The sequence below is a fragment of the Misgurnus anguillicaudatus genome, chromosome 18 (genome assembly GCF_027580225.2).
Source record: "Misgurnus anguillicaudatus chromosome 18, ASM2758022v2, whole genome shotgun sequence".
Lineage (NCBI taxonomy): Eukaryota > Metazoa > Chordata > Actinopteri > Cypriniformes > Cobitidae > Misgurnus > Misgurnus anguillicaudatus.
The window spans coordinates 10,928,549-10,949,741 of NC_073354.2; the positions used below are offsets into that span (position 1 = coordinate 10,928,549).

The 21,193-nt window shown below is 37.1% G+C and overlaps 1 protein-coding gene across 3 annotated transcripts in view; it reads left to right on the forward strand.

Annotated features, from left to right (window-relative positions):
* Nucleotides 1-21,193, forward strand: part of ralgps2 (Ral GEF with PH domain and SH3 binding motif 2) — a 158,906-nt gene that overhangs the window by 59,158 nt on the left and 78,555 nt on the right. For all 3 annotated transcript variants that reach the window (XM_073855854.1, XM_073855853.1, XM_073855855.1), the window contains 3 exons: nucleotides 12,453-12,536; nucleotides 18,717-18,806; nucleotides 20,081-20,173. In XM_073855854.1, the coding sequence (XP_073711955.1) occupies nucleotides 12,453-12,536; nucleotides 18,717-18,806; nucleotides 20,081-20,173 (267 nt within the window). The remainder of the gene's footprint in view (nucleotides 1-12,452; nucleotides 12,537-18,716; nucleotides 18,807-20,080; nucleotides 20,174-21,193) is intronic.

The following is a 21,193-nucleotide window of genomic DNA, read 5'->3' on the forward strand; positions in this document are numbered from 1 at the left end:
TTTTAATGTAATTAAATAAGGAATAATTGACAATGGGCTGGTGAATTATTCGAAAATAATGCACACCCAAGGTGATAATGTGCATTATTTTCAAATAATTCAAAGGACCGGAGTCAATTATTCCTCTTATACCACGTTTTCCACAAACATTGCTCTGGTGCCTGTTTTTAAGACATTTAAAGCCAGGTTAGGTGTGCAGTTTACAGAAAAATAATCAACACCAATCAGAATTTCTCAGCCAATCAGAATAAAGCATGTAGAATAAAGAATTTAATGTGTGTGTATATATATATATATATATATATATATATATATATATATATATATATATATATATATATATATATATATATATATATATATATATATATATATATATATATATATATATATATATATATATATATATATATACACACATTAAAATTTATACCACAGTTTTAGATGTCTCCTTAATTAAAACACCTGATTCAACTTATCAGCCTTCTTCCAAAATGGTAAACATGTCTTCCTAACAAGCTGATGAGTTAAATCAGATGTGTTAAATAAGGAGACATCTAAAACTTTCTGGGAGGGGGGCCTCGAAGACCAGGATTGGGAAACACTGGTTTAGAATGTAGTCAAGTAAATATGTTCCCAAGACAAACACTATGATAAAGTAAAGAAAAATGTAACTAAAATACTTCAGTACTGTCAAAACACATATTTAATCATCGCCTTATGAGGACTTGTGTATGATCTAAAATTGCGGCATGCAGGCTTTACTTGGTACGGCAAGGATGGTTTTGAGGGTAAGTAAAATATAGGCTCATTTTTATATGGGAAAAATTATTCTTTCAAAATAGTGTAGTGGTGATGCCACAAGCAAAATTTCTCCACAAATAACGTTTGAAACAGAGATGGCAGTAGAGAGGCATAAATTACGCATTGCATTTTTTATGACTTGTATCTTATAGAAACTTTTTTATTTGCAAGTCCTCAATGAACAAGACGCATTGGAGCTGAGGTTGACCTGACAACAGATGTTAAAGCTCACAAAACATATGCTGTTTCTGCTTATCTCATGTTAATCTTGAGTAGTTATACATCCTTCATATATCCAAAGAGTCTTTAGTTTATCAGATTAATAAAAGACAGATCAGCTGTATGGTACAGATTCTTTCCGAATAAACGTGACCCCCTCGAGGCGTACCTCAGGCGAAGTGAGTCACGAGCAACACACACAAAACATTATCCCACTATCTCTGGATAACTTATGATTTACTAGTGTAATTTCCATTATATGCAATTATGTGCCGATTGCCAACAAAACACAGACATTTGATGCAGTTTTACTCACCGCCTGCAACCCAGTTGGATCCCCATTTTAACAAGAAACACACACGCACAACTCTGCTGCTACCCCTGACAAACAAACTATATCCATTGTTTCCATAAGTGTGGGCTATTCAGGTAAAAGTGCCAATATAAAGACTTCCACTGTATTTTCTGCGCTGAAATTGTCCGTAAAATAAAAAAAAAACATTCTGAAACTTGTACGAACTCTGGCGAAGTGCATCCATCATGAAAATCCTCCTTCATACGTCTAACTGCTTTTTTGACACTTTCCCTTTAACTTTTTTGACATGCTTAGCATCAGGTATCTAACTCTTGAACAGAAGTCAGAACGCATGAAATAGCTTAATCCCCCAAGTGCATTTGTTTTTGTATGTTTGTGTATTTCTGTTTCTATTTTGCAACATAGGCAATTTGGAATCTTAAAGTTCCCCCTTCCTCATTCTAAACTAATTTGTGTGGTTTGTATAGTACCATTTCCTTGGCGGTATGCCTTCTAATGTAGTCTCTATAGACTGATTTTGATTAATGTGTGGTACATAAGGCGTATACATTTTCTTCTTGTTCTGTTTTTACAAGACAAAACCACTACTGCAGAGTATGTGTGTGTGTGAGGGAGGGAGAGGGGGGAATGGAAGACAATTTCTGGGAAAATTGTTCTGTTCTTAGATTTATAATCTTCAGGTGAAGGTTCACTTTCAGAAACAGATGCAGGAATTGCTTGTTTGTCTTGACATTCATTTATTCATTTTCATTCATTTCATTTATGCATTTGGCAGATGCTTTTATCCAAAAAAGATTTTTTTATCAGTATGTGTGTTCCCTGGGTTCAAACCACTGATCTAAATGACTTGCGCATGACGTCACAATTGTAAAGCCACCGGGCCGCCATATTGGTATACCCAAACATTCTATTAATTCAATAGACGTTGTCAGATTTTAATGATAATCAGTACTTTATCAGTCTCCGTTTTTATATCTGAATAGACCGCAGCATATTTAGTATTAATGACAAACGTGCTCATTCTGAAATCTAAATAAATAATCATGCTTTGTACCATATGTGCATGCATTAATTAGCTGTTTTTGGAATTATGTTATCTTTACAAGTTACCTAAACTTATTCAGAGAAATAATGCTGACCGTGTAGCTTAATGTCAAAAAACGTTATGTGTCATTAACAGAATCCAGTAAAAACTTTAACGGTTTTTATAAATCCCTTAAAGGAATAGTCTACTCATTTTCAATGTTGAAATATGTTATTACCTTAACTAAGAATTGTTGATACATCCCTCTCTCATCTGTGTGCGTGCACGTAAGCGCTGGAGCGCGCTGCGACACTTCGATGGCATTTGGCTTGGCCCCATTCATTCAATGGTACCAATCGGAGATGGGGTTGGAGGTGACCAGGCGCATCGACGTTTTTCCTATTTGGGGCGAGTGGTTGTACGAGCAAGTTTGGTGGCACAAAACAAAACGTAGCGCTTTTCCAAGCGGATCCAAAAGAGGAACTACATTTCATGGCGTAATAGCACCCCTGGGAATACTTCGACTCGCCTGAAAAGTCCGCTCCCCTTCTCACTCTCATAATGGGAGAGGGAGGGTGTTACTGCGCCGAGTCGAAGTACTCCCAAAAGTGCCATTACGCCACAAAATACAGTTCCTCTTTTAAATCCGCTCAGAAAAGCGCTACGTTTTATTTTGTACCACCAAACTTGCTCGTATAACTACTCGTCTTAAATAGGAAAAACGTTGATGTGTTTGGTCACTTCTAACTTTATCTCTAAATGGTAGCATTGAATGAATGGGGCTAAGCTAAATGCTATCGAAGCGTCGCAGCGCGCTCCAGCGCTTACGTGCACGCACACAGATGATAGAGGGATGTATCAACAATTCTTAGTTAAGGTAATAACATATTTTAATATTGAAAATGAGTATACTATTCCTTTAAGGGGGTCGCACACTGGATGCGCAGCTCAGCGCCGTGTCGAGTCGCGTCTAGGACAACTCGGGGGTATCGTAAACTGGAGGTGCACATTAAATAGCGCGAGCTTCGTCAGATAGCGTCTACTTCAAAATGCAAAATATACGTTAGCAGCCAATGTTCATCGTTAATGATTTGGGACAAATATGATGTTATTTAATGTTAAACTATGTGAGTGGCGCTCTGTGGCTGGGCGGCGCAGACAGGCACCACCTGTCGGTGCCAGTGTGCGTATACTCATAGAAAACAATGTGTTCGATCTTTTTTAGAACGACACGGCGCTGAGCTGCGCATCCGGTGTGCGACCCACTTATCCTGCCCGATTAAAACATAAACATTCCAAATAACACCAGAATTAACTATTAATTTACATACATATATCCTAAAAATTATTCTTGTGTGACTGATATGCTGTAAAGCGGGTGAATTTAGATCATGATTTTGAAATGTACAAAAACAAGATGGCCGCTCGAACCCTGCGCTGGTTTTACCTCACGCTGTTATGTTAAGTGTTCTTTGTGCAATCCAGTCATTTATATAGATCAATGGTTCGAACCTATGACCTTTTGAATTGCTTACACAATGCTCTACCACTAAAAGAGGAGTGCAATAGTATGGTCTTATTAGTTGTCTGGCATAAGATTTGTGGTGGCAGTGAGTTCACTCAACTTAAGGCATTTTGTTCTGAGAAAAGTTAAAGAAACAGTATGTAAGAAATGTATATCAATTAATCATAAAATGGCCCTGATATGTCACTAGACATTAAGAAATCATTTTAATTTCAAATACTTATATCACTGACAACAGTGGTCCGGCCAGGATATTGTCATTTAAAAAGTGGAGTTGCAGTCCTCAATTGATGTTTATGTTGTCATGTTGTGTATTGGCCACCAGTTGTGTGATTGCAGTACCAGTTTTGGCCACAAAACTGTTCCTACATACTGTTCCTTTAACCCATTTTTTTTCATTATTTCATCCCCATAGTAATGTTTTATATGTGTCCTGCATACTTATTTTAGAGTTCAATTTCCTTCAGGTGTATTAGTGTGCCATATTACTGAACAATGACCAGGCGTTTAACTTACTCTAAATCGCCATCACTCCTGCCAAGCACTTGCTCATCTCCTATTATCTATGATTCCCAGCTGGATAATCAGTTTCCACGGATACCTCCAGTTTTTATCCAGGTCTGGAAATTTTCGTTCAACAGGAATGAATTTTAATTGGCATGTAAATCCTTTTAACAACTAAGTGGGTGCCTACGCAAGTGCACAGTGCTGCTAGATCTTCAAATCATGTTGGGTTTTAAAGACAGTGAGGTCTTTTAGCAAACATGAAAGCGCACTGCACGCAGATCCTCTTTCCTTGGATTTTCCACTGTTTTCAATTCTTTTGGCTGATTGCAGCAGCATTGATGTCTGCTTGCATTTGAATGAAGGTTTAGAGACGTCAAAGCAGTGGTGCCGTACATCTTTATTAGAGTTTTGCTGAAGATAAAAACATTATACCATGCAGAATGATTACAAAGCATGCCCCCCTTCCCATAAACACATATTTTCCAAAGCTTTTTTTGGGGATTACTTCTTGTCTTGTTTCACTGGTCCATTTGGGTTTCTTTCCATATACACATTTTAATCTGCCATCAATATGTTTACTGTATTTACTTTATAATTTTTAATCTATTTGACATAGGAACGCTGATGCATTATGGGTCAGCAAGTAAGATCTTGGGTCACGGAAACTATGGGAATTGTGGCACACGGATGAAAATAAATGTCACATGTCGAGGAAGCAAATGTATTACCGCGCCTGTGAAACCCTGGCTAAAGTCGAGTAATTTAATTATGAGATTTAGGGTGTCAAAGTATTTATGACCATAAAAATGGCAAAAATATGTCAACATCAAATTACAGATAGAAAACTAAGCCTTCAATATACAATACTTAAAGGAATATTCCATTTTCTTAAAAGAAAAATCCAGATAATTTACTCACCACCACCATGTCATCCAAAATGTTGATGTCTTTCTTTGTTCAGTCGAGAAGAAATTATGTTTTTTGAGAAAAACATTGTAGGATTTTTCTCATTTAATGGACTTTAATAGAGCCCAACACTTAATACTTAACTCAACACTTAACAGGTTTTTCACCGGAGTTTCAAAGGACTTTAAACAATCCCAAACGAGGCATAAGGGTCTTATCTAGCGAAACGATTGTCATTTTTGACAAGAAAAATAAAAAATATGCTCTTTTAAACCACAACTTTTCGTCTAGGTCCGGTCCAGCGCGACCTAACGTAAATGCGTAGTGACGTAGGGAGGTCACGTGTTACATATATAAAACGCACATTTGCGGACCATTGTAAACAATAAACTGACACGAAGACATTATTTAGTATCATTCCACATACAACAACGTAGGAACGGTCCTCTTTCTCCACACTTGTAAACACTGGGGTGGAGTTTCACATACGTCATCCGTGACCTCTTGACGTCATGACGTATTGCGTGAGGTCGTGCTGGCGCATCACGACCGGATCTAGACGAGAAGTTGTGGTTTAAAAGTGCATATTTTTTTATTTTTCTTGTCAAAAATGACAATCGTTTTGCTAGATAAGACCCTTATGCCTCGTTTGGGATCGTTATAGTCCTTTGAAACTCCGTTGAAGAAAACTGTTAAGTGTTGAGTTAAGTATTTAATGTTGGGCTCTATTAAAGTCCATTAAAATTAGAAAAATCCTGGAATGTTTTCCTCAAAAAACATCATTTCTTCTCGACTGAACAAAGAAAGACATCAACATTTTGGATGACATGGTGGTGAGTAAATTATCTGGATTTTTCTTTAAGAAAATGGAATATTCCTTTAAACTTTTAAATAATCTGTTTTTGGATGTGTTTGGTTGGCACAATATTTGTTAGCTCTCTCAAGGGTTGTGTGCTAAAGATGTCATAGTTTGGAATGCAAATGTAATCAGGGCTCGGAGAAAATCGCTTTGTTACTTTCGTCACACGTTACGTAAAGTACTCTTCATAATATTTATCACCTCATGAACAGTCCAGGTTTGTTTCCGAGACACAGTCGTGCTTTAAAACAACACAAAATTTTGCAGGGTTAAGCAAAAGTCCTTTTTTCAATTAACGAAATTTGAATTTTATTAGCCTTTAAGCCTGGGGAGAGCCCCTCTTGGGGTTCAAATCCAAATGTTTCATCACCGCCTCAGATCTTGAACCACTAGGCACCACCAGCAATTTGTAGGATAAGATATAATTGTTTCTTTTTGAACAACTTAATGGTCTGCCAGCTGGAACAATTACACATGGATAAATGAAATAGACATTGTTGTTTAAGTTTGGTTTTAGAAATCCATTACATCACACAGAGAGAGGAAATAAGTCTTTTATTTGTTAGCATCTGATTTCACCGAATCTCAGTAGGTGACCTCTTTCATGGCCAGTTCTGTTAAAGTCAACGCTGGAGAAAGGGAGCAGATCTGTTTTTGGAGATTAATTTCATACAGGAGAAATTGATTCAGCAGGACTGATTCCATTGGCATGTGTCGACCGTCGCCGCTGTTGGAGACACAATGCAGAACGTACAAGTATTTAGCTCTGTGTGTGTGTGTGTGTTGGCCCGTGAACTCACATCTGTGTTTGTGTACAGTATGTTGCTAAGCGTCTACCTCAGTCTTTCACAGGTTGCTGAATTATTAAGTCTTTCTGTGTGGTAGTGTGACCTCACGGGGATGTGCGGTTATATACGGGTGTCGGGTCTGAGTAAAGTATGTCTGTGACGGACTAAATCAGTCATACCTTGGGTAAGCATTCGTGTATTTGTGTAAACCTGGTGAACTTGTTAATTTCATTCGTTCTGCACTTGTGAGGGTTTCGATGTCCCATCAGGAAGTCCCACGTCAACTCGCCTCTACGTTAGCAGGAATCAAACCGCTTTGTGCGGTTAAATGTGTTGTTTGTTTTAATGGTGTTTGGCGCTTATTTTTAATAGATTTTCAACTTAACATAATTACGTATCTTGCATGATTGTATAATTACAGTCTGGAGTTTTTGATTTTGAAATTTCCGAACATGGATGAGGTGCTGTATATCATGCTGACAAAATAATTGTAGTTGAGGTTTGTGTGTGTGTCACCTAAATTAGCACATCAAATTAATAATATTTTAGTGGTACTGTTTCCCAATACATATTATTACAGGGATCATTCACCCAAAAATGAAAAATCTGTCATCGTTTACCCACCCTCAAGTTGTTCCAAACCTGTATAAATTTCATCTGTTGGTTTTTCATCAGAAGGAAATATTTGAGCAATGCTTGTACTCAAGCAGTTCTGAAGCACCACTGACATCCATAGTAGCAAAAAAACTATAGACAATTTTGGAGTAGACGTCACAGTTACGTCACGTGCGCAATGTGGTTGCAGAAAAACAGTGGAAATTAATTACACACGAGTGAAACGAGCAAGATAACTATCTAGAAAATGCCCTGTTGTGCTGTTGAGTGTCAAATAGGAATGCCAAAAAAGCTGGCTTTCATTTTTATAGAATACCATCGTCGAAGACATCATTTAAAGATAAACGTAGGTGTTTATGTTTGCAATAAACCCTCAACCGGACAGACTGGACCGATGAAATCATCTGAAAATCTATTAGAAATTAAGTAGAGAAGATGTCCGGTGTTCTGTCGAAGTGTGTTTCTTATAGCGTTTTTATCACGTTAAGTTTATAATTTATTTAGAATAAAAAAAAATTATACTGAAAAAGCAATAATATCACAATTTTTTTATATTTCATATTTTTTCGTTTTCTATTTCTTTTTATTTTCTTATGTCTTAGCTTATGTCTTCTTCCTGTTGGTTCTAAAATTATTATGAGAACATACTTAATAAATATAGCACACACACACACACACACACACATTCTGGTTTCCATGTTTTGTGGGGACATTCCATAGACGTAATGTATTTTATACTGCACAAACTGTATATTCTATTTCCCTTACCTACCCCATTCCCTAACCCCAACCATCACAGAAACCCTTCTACTACTTCACATTTTCAAGATACATCATTTTGTTTAATTTATAAGCTTGTTTCCTCATGGGGACGTCAAAATGTCCCCAAAAGGTCACAAAAATACTGGTATTCCTATCTTGGTCCCCACAACGTGATAATTACCAGGTACACACACACACATACACACACACACACACACACACACACACACACATGATGTAAAGTGTTATTAATATATAAACAGGCCTTTTTAATTTATGTGTAAACATAATAGTTTTATAATAGTTTTAGAACAAACACGTAGGCTATAAATTTAAGGAAGAAACAAGAGAAAACAGGGAAATTATGAAATATTTAATAAACGTTATTATATACAGGGTTTCCCACAGAAAATTTGTTAGTTAAGGTGGTAGGGTTGGACGAGTGGGCGGGGCAGAGGGCGTGGGAATCAAAGGGGCGGGGTGTATGCCTCATGATAAAAATAATTTTTATTTTTATTTGAAACACTCAAATAAAACTTAATTTTGAAGAAACTATGACAGAAAAATAACACATACTAGATTATTAATTAATTAAATGTTTTTACCCCTAACAGGAATAGCTGCGTGATGAAGTGAAACTAAAGGGTTAATAAACACAAACTAAAGCAGATGTTGTAGAACGTCAGGCGAACGATGATAGATGCCGCAAAAATAGATTATTTCCCACTATTAATTACATTAGGAGTGTAACTAGCATGTAAATAATGCACATAAATAACGTGAGCAAGAGCGCTCAACAATTATATCTAATCAACAGGCACGTGAAACCTAGCTAGCAGGTTGCTCAAACAACAAAATCACCAGCTAACTTACTTTCAATTTGCAAGAACTATACACTAATACAATAACAGGCTTAAATAAACCTAAAACATAAGTCCACTTTCAGTTCTCACGGACACGCGTTTTATCAACTGGCTATCCTCCAGACATGACGGACCACGACTTTATCTCATTTCAGCCGTGTTGCGCGTGTGCATGCTCGCGGTGTGAAGCACGTCTGCGCTATTCTCCTAGATGTTTTATCAACTGGCTAGTTATCCTCCAGACAGTGACGGTCCGGACCACGTCTTTCTCATTTCGGCCGTGTGGCACGCGTCCCCGCTCTCCAAGATGCACTTGAAACTTTTTTTTTTTTTTTGGACGACCTAGTTAAGGGAGCTAGTTAAGGGAAACCCTGATATAGAATACATGATATTATACCACGGATCTGTTGAATGCTGCATTCTGATGATTATTCCTTACGTATTGCTTTTATATGTACTTTAGTGATTCATACTGTAAAATAATTGATTTAGCAAAAAAGAACAATACATATACATTACATACATGCATATCAGTAGCCAAGCTATTTAAACTTTTTATTTATCTAAAAAATAAACGTAATGTGATTAAAACACTATAAGAAACATTGCACTAAAGGGAAACGGGGGAATCAGACTTTCAACAGAACACTGGATCCAAAACAATCACGGTTTAATGCTAAAACACTTCTCACAGCTACTGCGGAGCTGTCACTTTCTGCAACCAGATTGGCTCCACCCACAAAAAACGTAATCTCTGTTTGCAAACACGAAAGTAGTCTATAGAAGTCAGCGGTGCTCCAAAGCTGTTTTGTTACAAACATTTCTCAAATTATCTTCATTTGTTTGGATAAACTTGAGTGTGAGTAAATGAAGAGTTTTGTTTTTTAATTGTTCAGAAATCTAATTTTTTGGTTGTGCATTCCAATTATCATTTCAACTGCAGTTGGTTTGTTTTGATTTAAACCTTCATAATTTAAAGCTCCCGTTCTGTCTGTGATTTTGAAGCTTTGATTGTGTTTATAGTGGGCAATATAACATGTGTTCATGTTTCACGTGTAAAAAAATGCGGTATTTTTTACTTATCTGTATAGCGCTGTTTTCACTGTACTCAAAACAGGCTGATTTCTTCCTTGTTATGTGAAGTCCCTCCTTCAGAAATACGTATTGAGTTCTGATTGTGTAGTTTGTTTAGTGTGCTGTGATTCGATAGCAGCTTAGCTTAGCAGAGCCGTTTGAGCCAAAGCTGGTGACTGACGTATTCATGTGGGCGGAGTTTAGCCAACGAACTGTTTAACTGATGTCATTAAAGCAGGAAATAGAGGGCTGTAGTCCAAACCGGCTGTTCGTTTTAGGCTTTTAAAGAGGAATTCTATTGAAGAAAATATATCGCCTGGCAGTGAACTTTGAGCTTTATCATTTTACAGGTATTATTTATGCTATTATAACAACATTACACACTAACTAGGGTTTAAAAAATGGTATCAGGGAGAATGTGACCTTTAAAAATACAGCTAAGTAGCACTTAAAAACAAAATAATAACATGATAACATAATAATAAACATGTATTGACAAATTTGTTTAAATGGATTTATCATGTTGTACAATAAAACTCTTCAAATTATGACAGAATTTTCATTTTTGGGTGAACTATCTCTTTAAATATTATTTTTAAAGTGGACATATCATGAAAATCTGACTTTTTCCATGTTTAAGTGCTATAATTGGGTCCCCAGTGCTTCTTTCAGTAACTTAGTTTTGGTAAACCATTCTCTGAAAACATGTGAAAAATTAGGTCATTAAAATTTGGCTCCCCTTGTGATGTCAGAAGGTAGGGGTGTAACGGTACGTGTATTCGAACCGGACCGTTTCGGTTCAGGGCTTTCGGCACGGTCCACACGTGCACCGAAAGGCCGAATGCATTTTGTGTGCGCCTGTGCGGAACATAATACGTGCGTTTCCGCACGAACATATTAAGTGGCGGAAGTCTCCTCGTTCAGCGCAAGTCTTCTGTCAAACATATAACATAATTCGGCCCGCAGAAAGATTTTTATTTACTTAGTTGTATATCCGTTTGATTATTGATGTAAACGTTTACGTGTCGAATCTAAAAGCACATGTTAAACGCGTGTCAACGCGCTGCTTTGTTCTTTCAAAGGTGCGTGAGAGGATGCACGTCTTTCGTTGCTACGCATTCATGAGACGCGCTTTCTGTGACAGCGAGAATAAGGAATGCGTGATCAGATTTATCATCTGCACATCACGTCAATCATATCATTGTGCCAATGCGATCAGCTGGTCGGGACAGAGAAGAGCTGTAACCCGGGGTTACTCAGCTGTCACTCAGCTGCGGAGGGGTTCGTTACAGCTTACATTGACGACACAAGCAAAGATTAGGAGAAACATGCAAAAGATCAAAGATGGCTAGGTATGCAACTCACTAATCTCAAAATGAGTGTATAATAAGTATATCATCATGTTGCTTGCTATGCAGTTACACATAGAGCAGTAATATTATTTTTATACAGAGATGGTACATAGCCAATTCAATTCTGTTAAACAATCCAAAATAAATCAAAACTGAAAATTTTTGGTGGCAAAAATGTAGGCTAATAGTTCATAAATGTATTCAGGAATTGAATTTGTTAGTTCAAGGTTTTAGTAGAAAAAGTTTAAGAGAAGGTTAAGAAAAGAGTTACCTTCTGTTATAAAATAATGTAAAAAAGAACTTTGCAGTAGTATTTTATTTATTATTTTTTTCATTTTATATATATTTTATATGTTATATTTTAATAAAAAGTGTTTAAAAAAGTGTAAACAAATTGTAAAAAAAAGTTTATAGTAATAAACAACCTGCAGTTTAATGTTTGCATTTCTCCCCTACTGTACCGAAAATGAACCGAACCGTGGCTTCAAAACCGGGGTTCGCACCGAACCGTAATTTTTGCGTACCGTTACACCCCTATCAGAAGGGGATAATACCACCCCTTAATCTATCCAACTACGCCACTGCCATTTAGTGCAGAGATCAGCTCATTTGCATTTTAAAGGACACACCCAATACGGCACATTTTTGCTCACACCTACAAAGTGTCAATTTTAACATGCTATAAAAAATTATCTATATGGTATTTTGAGCTAGAACTTCACATATGTTCTCTTTGGACACCAAAGATTTATTTAACATCTTAAAGTCTTGTGAAATATCCCCTTTGTCTTGTGCTCAATAAAAAAATAAATGTTTATTTTTTTTCATCGTTTTGCAGGAGCTTTCAAGTTGTGGCTGGAACAAGAAGGAAAAGCACAGTTCATCTCCAAATGCTGTAGCCTTCACACGCCGTTTCAACCAGGTAAACCATAAACACAGTTTTTGCCGATGCTTAGTGAATAAGAAATTAGAATCTAGCATTATTGGAGAGAGGAATCATGAAGATCCCAGATTCAAACCTATGACGTCGCAAAAGCACCACAACTCAATAAAACATATTGTACCTATACACATAGGTACCTTACTAGCAGCAGTTCAGCTTCAACCTTTGTAACGCCTTAAGAAAATATGCAAATGCTTCTAACTAAATATGTTCTTTTGTAATGCTTCACTGCTCTCCAAAATTCATTGGCTGAAATTAAGGGACATGCCGGTCTTGGCCCAGCACTCACAGTGCAGTCTCAACTTCTCGTTCCTACCTGCGCCCTTGAACCTGTGACAGCACCTTTGTTACCGCACGGGGACCTAGTCTCGTGTTTTCCATTTTGTGTGCCGTATGCAACAGACGTTCATCCAGCGGTCCAGGAGCATGACATCTGAGGCTGAGACTAACACGCACCAGACCGGTCTCTTGTAGAGGTTTACGGAAAGTTGTGATGCAGTAACGTATGATTGAATGGACGACTCTGTTCTGATGTCATGGAAGTCAGTTGTTATGTAAGATTAGCTCAAGCGGTTTAATACTGCAAACATTTGAAGGTAACGTTATCGCCCCTTTGAGTACTACGGGTTTGTTACCACCACAGAAATGCCAGTTAACTAAGTATAACAGGTCCACATGCTTGTAATGAGTCGGCCATGCATTTCCATCTGTATATATCTGGCCTAAAGCGCTTTTCTTTATTAGCTTGGATTGGCCCGACGATGGAAAATGACGTCGCAGCCAAGCTTCTTGTTCAGGGAATTTGAACTCCACGCTAGCACATGGCCTTATGTGTGTAAATGTGACTGGAAGTCACGCTTACTGTACCTAAGATTGATGCCGTGTGGAAAAGCATAAGCTGGTATTGTATTGAAAGCAGGTAGTGAAGATGTTTGAAGAGATTAGCACTGCTGTGAGGTCTAAACGGAGATCTTAGCAGGCAAACACTTGGATTGAGAAACTCTGATTCGATCCAGTTGGCCTTGGCAAAAATATGCAGGCGAGTTTCTCATTGCTTCATAATTGGCAGACGCTGATAGCGTGCAATCAAAAGAGAAGAAGTGTGCAAGCAACGCAGAAGTTGTGCTTCGTGCATCCTCACAAGCTCCACTTTTAGACTTAAACTCGCACACCAAAACACAAAGCCTTTCCCCTGACAGTAAAGCCCTCTGTCTAATAAATTTGAGAAGATCAGTAAGGAATTTGTGTTGAACATACATCCTGAAATGGCTAAAACAGCTGTTCGGGGACCCACATGTACACGGCTGCCAACGTAAATGTACCTTTTGAAGAATGATGCTTTAAAGGTGAGAACAAAATGTTCTTAACATATCTTTAGGATTAGCAGGATCCTAATGTAATCTGGACCCATCACCAACCAACAACAAGCTTTTGTGTTTGTGGGTATGGGATTTAATGTGTATTTAAATGAGATGGTATGCATGGCTGTGTATTGGGACCTACAACACTTCTGTTATTGTCTGGTTATTGTTTAGTCAAGGGAATTTGCATGCACAGAGCTCAACAGAAGGCTCCTTAGAATTGGTACGCCAGTCGTTCACAAAGTTCTGCATCTGCTTTTCATCCCTTGCGTGTTTGTTTATTTCATAAGTTCGTTTCTAACTGATTATCAGTAGTTTTCACATGCAGTTTTAGCCAATTATCTGTCATTTTGGCAATATTCAGTTGTTAAGGTAAGTGATCGTGAGTCCTTTTGATCGTGCCGTAGTTAACTGATCATCAGTGGATTTGTCATCTTTTAGTAGTTATGTTATCTTAGCTGGTTTTCTCAGTAGTTTGATTAGAAAGTTATCGACGCAGTCTGTGCAGTTCTTGGCTTTATACTGTTTTACACACACAAAAAAAATAAATAGGGTATTAGTTACTGCTACTTAAAGCAACACCAAATAGTTTTTTTTACCTTAAAATAACGTTTCCAAAAAAGCTTCAATTGTTTATCTACTCGAAAGGCACTTTCACATTCGCTTTGCAGCCCTCTATCGGCCAAAACCACACTAAAGAAGTTTCCAACCGTCGGGTTGCGGTCCTGTAGTTTGAGTAAAATCTACAAAAACTTGCTTTACGGCAGACCTACAATCCAATCAGAGCCAGCTATGCTGCAGTATTTATGACAGTGGTAATGGACAATTACGCTTCTAACCTGTAGGGGGAGCAAAGAGCAAAAAGTCTTTAGTGTTGCTTTAATTAAAAGCATTTGTTCAAGTTGAAAATTCTGATTTGTTGATTTAATTAAACCTTTTGGGTGGTTTCCCGGACAGAGCTTATCCTAATTCCAGATTTAAATGCATGTTTGAGCTCCCTTAATTTAAAAAATATTGGGATACTTTGGATCAGTGTATATGACAGCGTGTTCCAATTCCTGCCAATATCCAGCAACTTCGCACAGCCATTGAAGAGGAGTGGACCAACATTACACTGGCCACAATCAAATACCCGATAAATGCGAAGGAGATGTGTTGCACTGTGTGAGTCGAATGGTTTTGAATCCCACCCAATTCAGTAAAACTGCACATTTGAAAGGTGCCTTTTATTGTTGCCAGCCTAAGGCACACCTGTGCAATAATCATATTGTCTAATCAGCATCTTGATAAGCCACAGATTATCTCGGCAAAGGAGAAGTGATCATTAACACAGATTTTTAGTAGTCGTGAGTAGTTTAGTAGTGATGTGAGTAGTATGTCCAAATTCATAGTATTCAAAAAAAAGTATGTGAAAAGTACCCAGACCTACTACATTCGATGGACACTTAAAGGAGATATTCATCGTAGAAGAAGACGACAGATGGGTGTTTCTTCAAAAATGTCCAAAAGCAGTAATGCAACTCTATTCAAATGCAAATAGATATATTCAACAGCTGTCCCTTGTGGTTAAATTGCACTAGTTTAACATCATTCCAGTTAATATAGTCATATTCCAGTTGTTATGACGGTGTGTGTCACGTTATGTTTCAGCGTGGCAAATGTAGCACGTCCGAATTCATTCAAACTATTCATATTCATACTATATACATACATTCATATTCATACTGTTTCAACTGTCTATGAGTAGGTACTTCATCTAATTCAGTACCTTCTGTCACAGTATGTGATTTCAAACGCATCCGTAGATCTTTGAGTTTAGCTCATGAAAAATGTGGATAAAAACAAAAGTGTTATGTTTATAATTTTGTTCAGTGAATAATGTCTCATGCAAGAACTACCACAACATTTGTTCTTCTGAGATCTCTTGTCACACGTTAATACCACGTGTGTGTGTGTGGTTATGCCGTCTGGTCGAAACATCCAGTGTGTGTTCTGAGGATTATATAGTTCGAACTTTCCTCACGTCTGTGGTAGCCCATGGATTTAAAATGGTTAAAGGTGGGGTGCATGATCTTTAAAAGTTAATGTTGACATTTAAAATCATCTAAACAAACTCGCCCCTACCCCAACAGAATCTGGACCTTCTTTTGATAGACCCGCCCCCTCACACATATGCAACCAAGGCAATGATGTCGGTTAGTAGACACGCCCCTTACTGCTGACTGGCTACAAGTGTGTTTTTGTACTCGGCCCGACTCCCTTTTCCAAGTTTTTGAAAAAATCATGCACCCCGCCTTTAATATTTAAAAATCGTCCAGTTTGTCCCAGGCCTAAAGGGATAGTTCCCCCAAAAATAATTTACTCGCCCTCATGTTATTTGTAACATGCCTTCACTCGTTCTATGCAGCCAACGACTACTAAAAATTTGAGTTTACATGTTTGTGACGTAGAAAACCGAGGCGATTTATAAATATTATTACTCTGAATTGTACTTTGCACGTATTTGCTGAGTGGAGTCAAAAATGAACCAGACTTGGTTAAGATAAACGTATACACACACACACACACACACACACACACACACACACACAAATGACCACTGACAGATGTTAGAAATAAGGCACATGTGAATATCTATTAGCAGGGGATATTTGCATATGGACTAAAGGCACATCCGGGAACTTGACTGTAAATTTCGTCACCGCCCCTTTTTGGGGGATAAAAAACAGACCTTCCATTGACTTCCATTCAAAATAGCGGAACAAAGCAACATTTTTACACAGCCGGCAGGCGTAAATAACTTATGAAATCACTTATGAAACTGTCCCTTTCATTCTCACAGCGTCAAATTTGTGTAACAACGCCATCCAGTGATTGCTGGAAATATCGCTAGTTAGTTGTATGACTCGACGGAAAAGTGCACTCATTACTCTAAATATAAAGACATAATATATGAATACAAAGTAACTTTCAAATACAAAGTAAAATCATTCACTTGCTTCCCTGTTGACTGGATGAGGTACGAGTAAATGTCCGGGTAAGACACCTCTGGCCAATAGGGAGCGTTGTTACACAAATTTGATGCTGTGAGAATGAAAGGGACATGTTGATATTATGACCAAATTAAATATGTTAATGTATCTTTCGCGCTCTATGGCAGGCAGGGTGGACAGATAATTACTCAACATGTTTAATCTGAGTGATTTCATAAGTTATTTATGCCTGCCAGCTGTGTACGAACGTTGCTTTGTTCCGCTATTTTGAATGGAAGTCAATGGAAGGTCTAGTCTGAATTCCCCCAAAAGTGGGCGTGAACCTGTTCAGAGACATTCTATGACGTTGCGCCGGTTGTGCGTATAAGATCTTCTTTTTTGAGTAAACGGCCAAGTTGTCCTTGACTCTGTTAATGAGGTTAATATAAAGATTTGGTTTGATACGGCTGCGGATATTAATGTGTGCCCATGCGTGAAAGTTTTTATTGTGTATGTGTGTTTGAGTATAAATGTCTGCAGTACTGTCCTGGTTGGTAGACACTGTGATCTAGTCTGACAACATCATTAAACATGGGAACACAGCAGGAGAGAAGGCCAATATAATGAGCTCACTGTACTTTTGCATCTCACTAACAAACTTGTGGAAAGAAATTGAGAAATAGAATATTCTGGAAATGCTAGAAAAGCAGAAAAGTGGCAGGGCAATCATTCATATTAGTAATTACATAATATCTGCTGGAGAAGTATGTATATGACCATTTGGGTTAACAATTAAATAAGTAGTTCACCAAAAATATGAAACCTCTTTTAAAGAGCACCTATTTCACTGCTAAAACAACGTTATTTTGTTTATTTGGTATAATACAATGTGTTTGCGTGGTTTATGGTTTAAAAACATTTTTGTTGGTCTGTAAGTGTCTACCTTTCTCAAACGCACTGATTTTATACAAAGCTCATAATTCTGAAAAGCGCTGTGTCATCCAATTTGCCAGCTGCCAGTCTGTACAAGTCTGTGATTGGCCTGAATACATGTGACGCTCCTCATCATGTTTTGAAGATTGTGCCAATTACAACATACAGATTCGCTGGCCAATCAGAGACACAGAGCTTTTCAAATTTGTGCGTTTCAGGAAGAGAGTGAATCTGGAGCTACAAAAATGTACGGTATGTGGAAAATAATGTGTTTTTTAACCATAAACACCTACAAACACATTATATTATACCAAATACACAAAATAACATTGTTTTTAGCAATGCAATAGGTGCTCTTTAACATTTTGAGCTTGTTTAGCAAAAATAACCCCAAAACCGGATAAACTTTGCCGACATGCTGCAGTATTTAAATTAAGCCGTGACCTTCAGTGACAATAATAGACAAACTCTGTCTGCTGGAACAAATAAGACACAAACAATAATATGTTTTAGTGTCTGTATTGAACACACATTTAAAGTACTAAATTGAGAACAAATGTGAATCCCTAGGGTCATGACTAATGGAGTCACAAGTCTGCTAACCTCCAGTCCATTGTGCAGATTTAATTTGCGACTCGGCATCATACAGATGTGTTCGAGGCAAACAATCCACAAGTGAGAATAAACTCATGGAATAAACGCATAAATTAAGTAAACAGAAGAAAGCATACTTCAACTTTTAACAGCAGATGTTCACAAACATGTATTTGGCTGATGCAAAATGACACAATATGTATTAAATACAGAAAGAGTTCAGAAAGAGTACAGCACGTTTGGATTTGTTGTCAGTATTGATCAGTTAATGCATTTTTCTTTTCTTTGCTGTTTCTTAGGTGAGTTTCTGGGTGGTGAGGGAGATTCTTCATGCACAAACTTTAAAGATCAGAGCTGAAGTGTTGAGCCTCTACATCAGAACAGCAAAGGTAAAGCACTTACATGTGTAAATACTTACTGGATTGTGTTATTCTCGTTTTGTGAATTATGGGAATCTAAGACTCCTTTAAAGTAACACAAGCCTTAAAGGGACACTCCACTTTTTTTTTTGAAAATTGCTCATTTTGCAGATCTCGTTAAACATTTAAACATTTGATTTTTACCGTTTTGGAATCTCGGGTCTGGCGGTACCACTTTTAGCATAGCTTAGCATAATCTATTGAATCTGATTAGACCATTAGCATCACCCTCAAAAATAACCAAAGAGTTTGGATGTTTTTCCTATTTAAAACTTGACTCTTCTGTAGTTACATCGTGTACTAAGACCGACAGAAAATTAAAAGTTGTGATTTTCTGGCTAGGAATTATACTCTCATTCAGGCGTAATAATCAAGGACTTTGCTGTCGTAACATGGCTGCAGGCGGGCAATGATATAATGCAGCACCTGAAAATAGTCCCCTTGATAACTTTCAGTAGCAGGGGACTATTTTCAGGCCCTGCGTAATATCATTTCATGTTCAGCTATTGTGGTAACGATTTCAAATCACTAACCAGTTTGGAGGGTTATGTTTTACAATTTAAAAGTCACCTATTTGCTGCTGAAGTTTAAGCAGATTGAGCGCACATGCTCAACTCGTAGTTTTTTCTCAGTTTGGTGCAAAAATATTTTGTGCAGAGGAATTGTGTTTAAGATCACATCTTAAATTTACCTTTTGTTTACATATCAAATAATTCTCGTCACAGAAACATGCAAAAGCGAGGCAGTGGCAATGCGTATTATCAAGGTAATGGGTATTTCCATTGCATATCACAAATGCATTATCTAACATGAACAAACAATGACCAATATAGTTTTGGCAATACAGTTATTCATGTTAGTTTATGGTGCATTAATGTTAACATGTTTGATTTAAAAAAAATGTATTGCTAAATGCTAAAATTAATATGATCCACAATCATAAATAATTAATGAAAATACAAATAATAATTTATATATAAACTTTGATAACGTGCAGGACTTTTTGGTACCAAATTGGTACCAGTGAACAATGGATGTTGTACCTGTGTCAGGTAGATGCAAAGTGTGGTAAACTGGTGCTTTTCCGTTATGTCATGTTATATGCAAATTGCTTTTCTTCGCTGTTCAATTATTGAGGGTTATTTCCAACCTTTTCAACTGTTAAATAGCTGCAGTTGAAATGAGTAAATTATTCTGTATAATATATCAGAATACTACTTATTGCTTTGCCTTTCTTCCTGCAGAAACTGTGTGACATGAACAGTCTCCATGCGGTGATGGCGGTGGTCTCTGCATTACAAAGCGCTCCTATCTTTAGACTCGCTAAGACCTGGGCAGTGAGTATTCATCAATACACTATTTATTAACAATGTATTTATTACATCTTTCAACCCTTGTGGTGCTCAAACTGCTTATATACTATTCTCTAATCTTTGACTGACTGTTATCATCAATATGATCAATTCATATTGTTTTTCTGAAACAGTTTTAATAAATTCATATTTTTTCCCAAAATATTAATACAAATTTGAATATATATAGAGTCAAATTTTATTAATATTTTGGACCCAAGTGAGCCTTTAAAATTACTTAATTATGAAGATGCAATAATAATTGGTTTAAATAAAGTATTAAAACCAAGTTACATTAAACCACATTAACAAACTCATTACATTTGTGGCCTATAAATAAAAAGCATTATGTATGTATTATAACAAATGCCTGCAGGGGGCGATAGTGGACTCATTTCGCGGACGCTACCTTCACTTTAAACGAATAGAAACGCTTATATTTAGCCAAACAATGTTTAATATATGTCAAGAGACTTCACATCTGACACTGATCAACAGACAAACACAACGCGTCTCAGACTTCACACAAGTTCCCAAACGAACATTATTCGAAACCTAAACAAAAAAGCAAACGCAGTAAAAGACAAATATAATGCATGCACTGTAAAAGGGTCAAACAGAAAGCTGCATCCTTCGGAGGTCGCATATGCAGGCTGCATACGTCATCAAGGTTTATTTCAGATCATTAACTGAGCATTACATTCGCAAGTCGTGAGCATATTACACCAATTTGCGATTAACTAAATGATTAGTAAACTTTATAATTGTTAATAGCCTCTAATAAGACAGTCTTTATGAAGTAAATGCAGTATAAAAATCGACCTCCGAAGGATGCAGTCTTTTATTTGAGAAATGGCCAGCATGTCACCTCCACAAGAAATCTCGCGAGACACATTTAATCTCGTGAGATTGCGAGATGAAAACTATAAACTACGAGTTGTTAGGGACAGTCCTTGATTAGTTAAAACTTTTAAAAATAACATAATTTCAGTTTCTTATTCATTT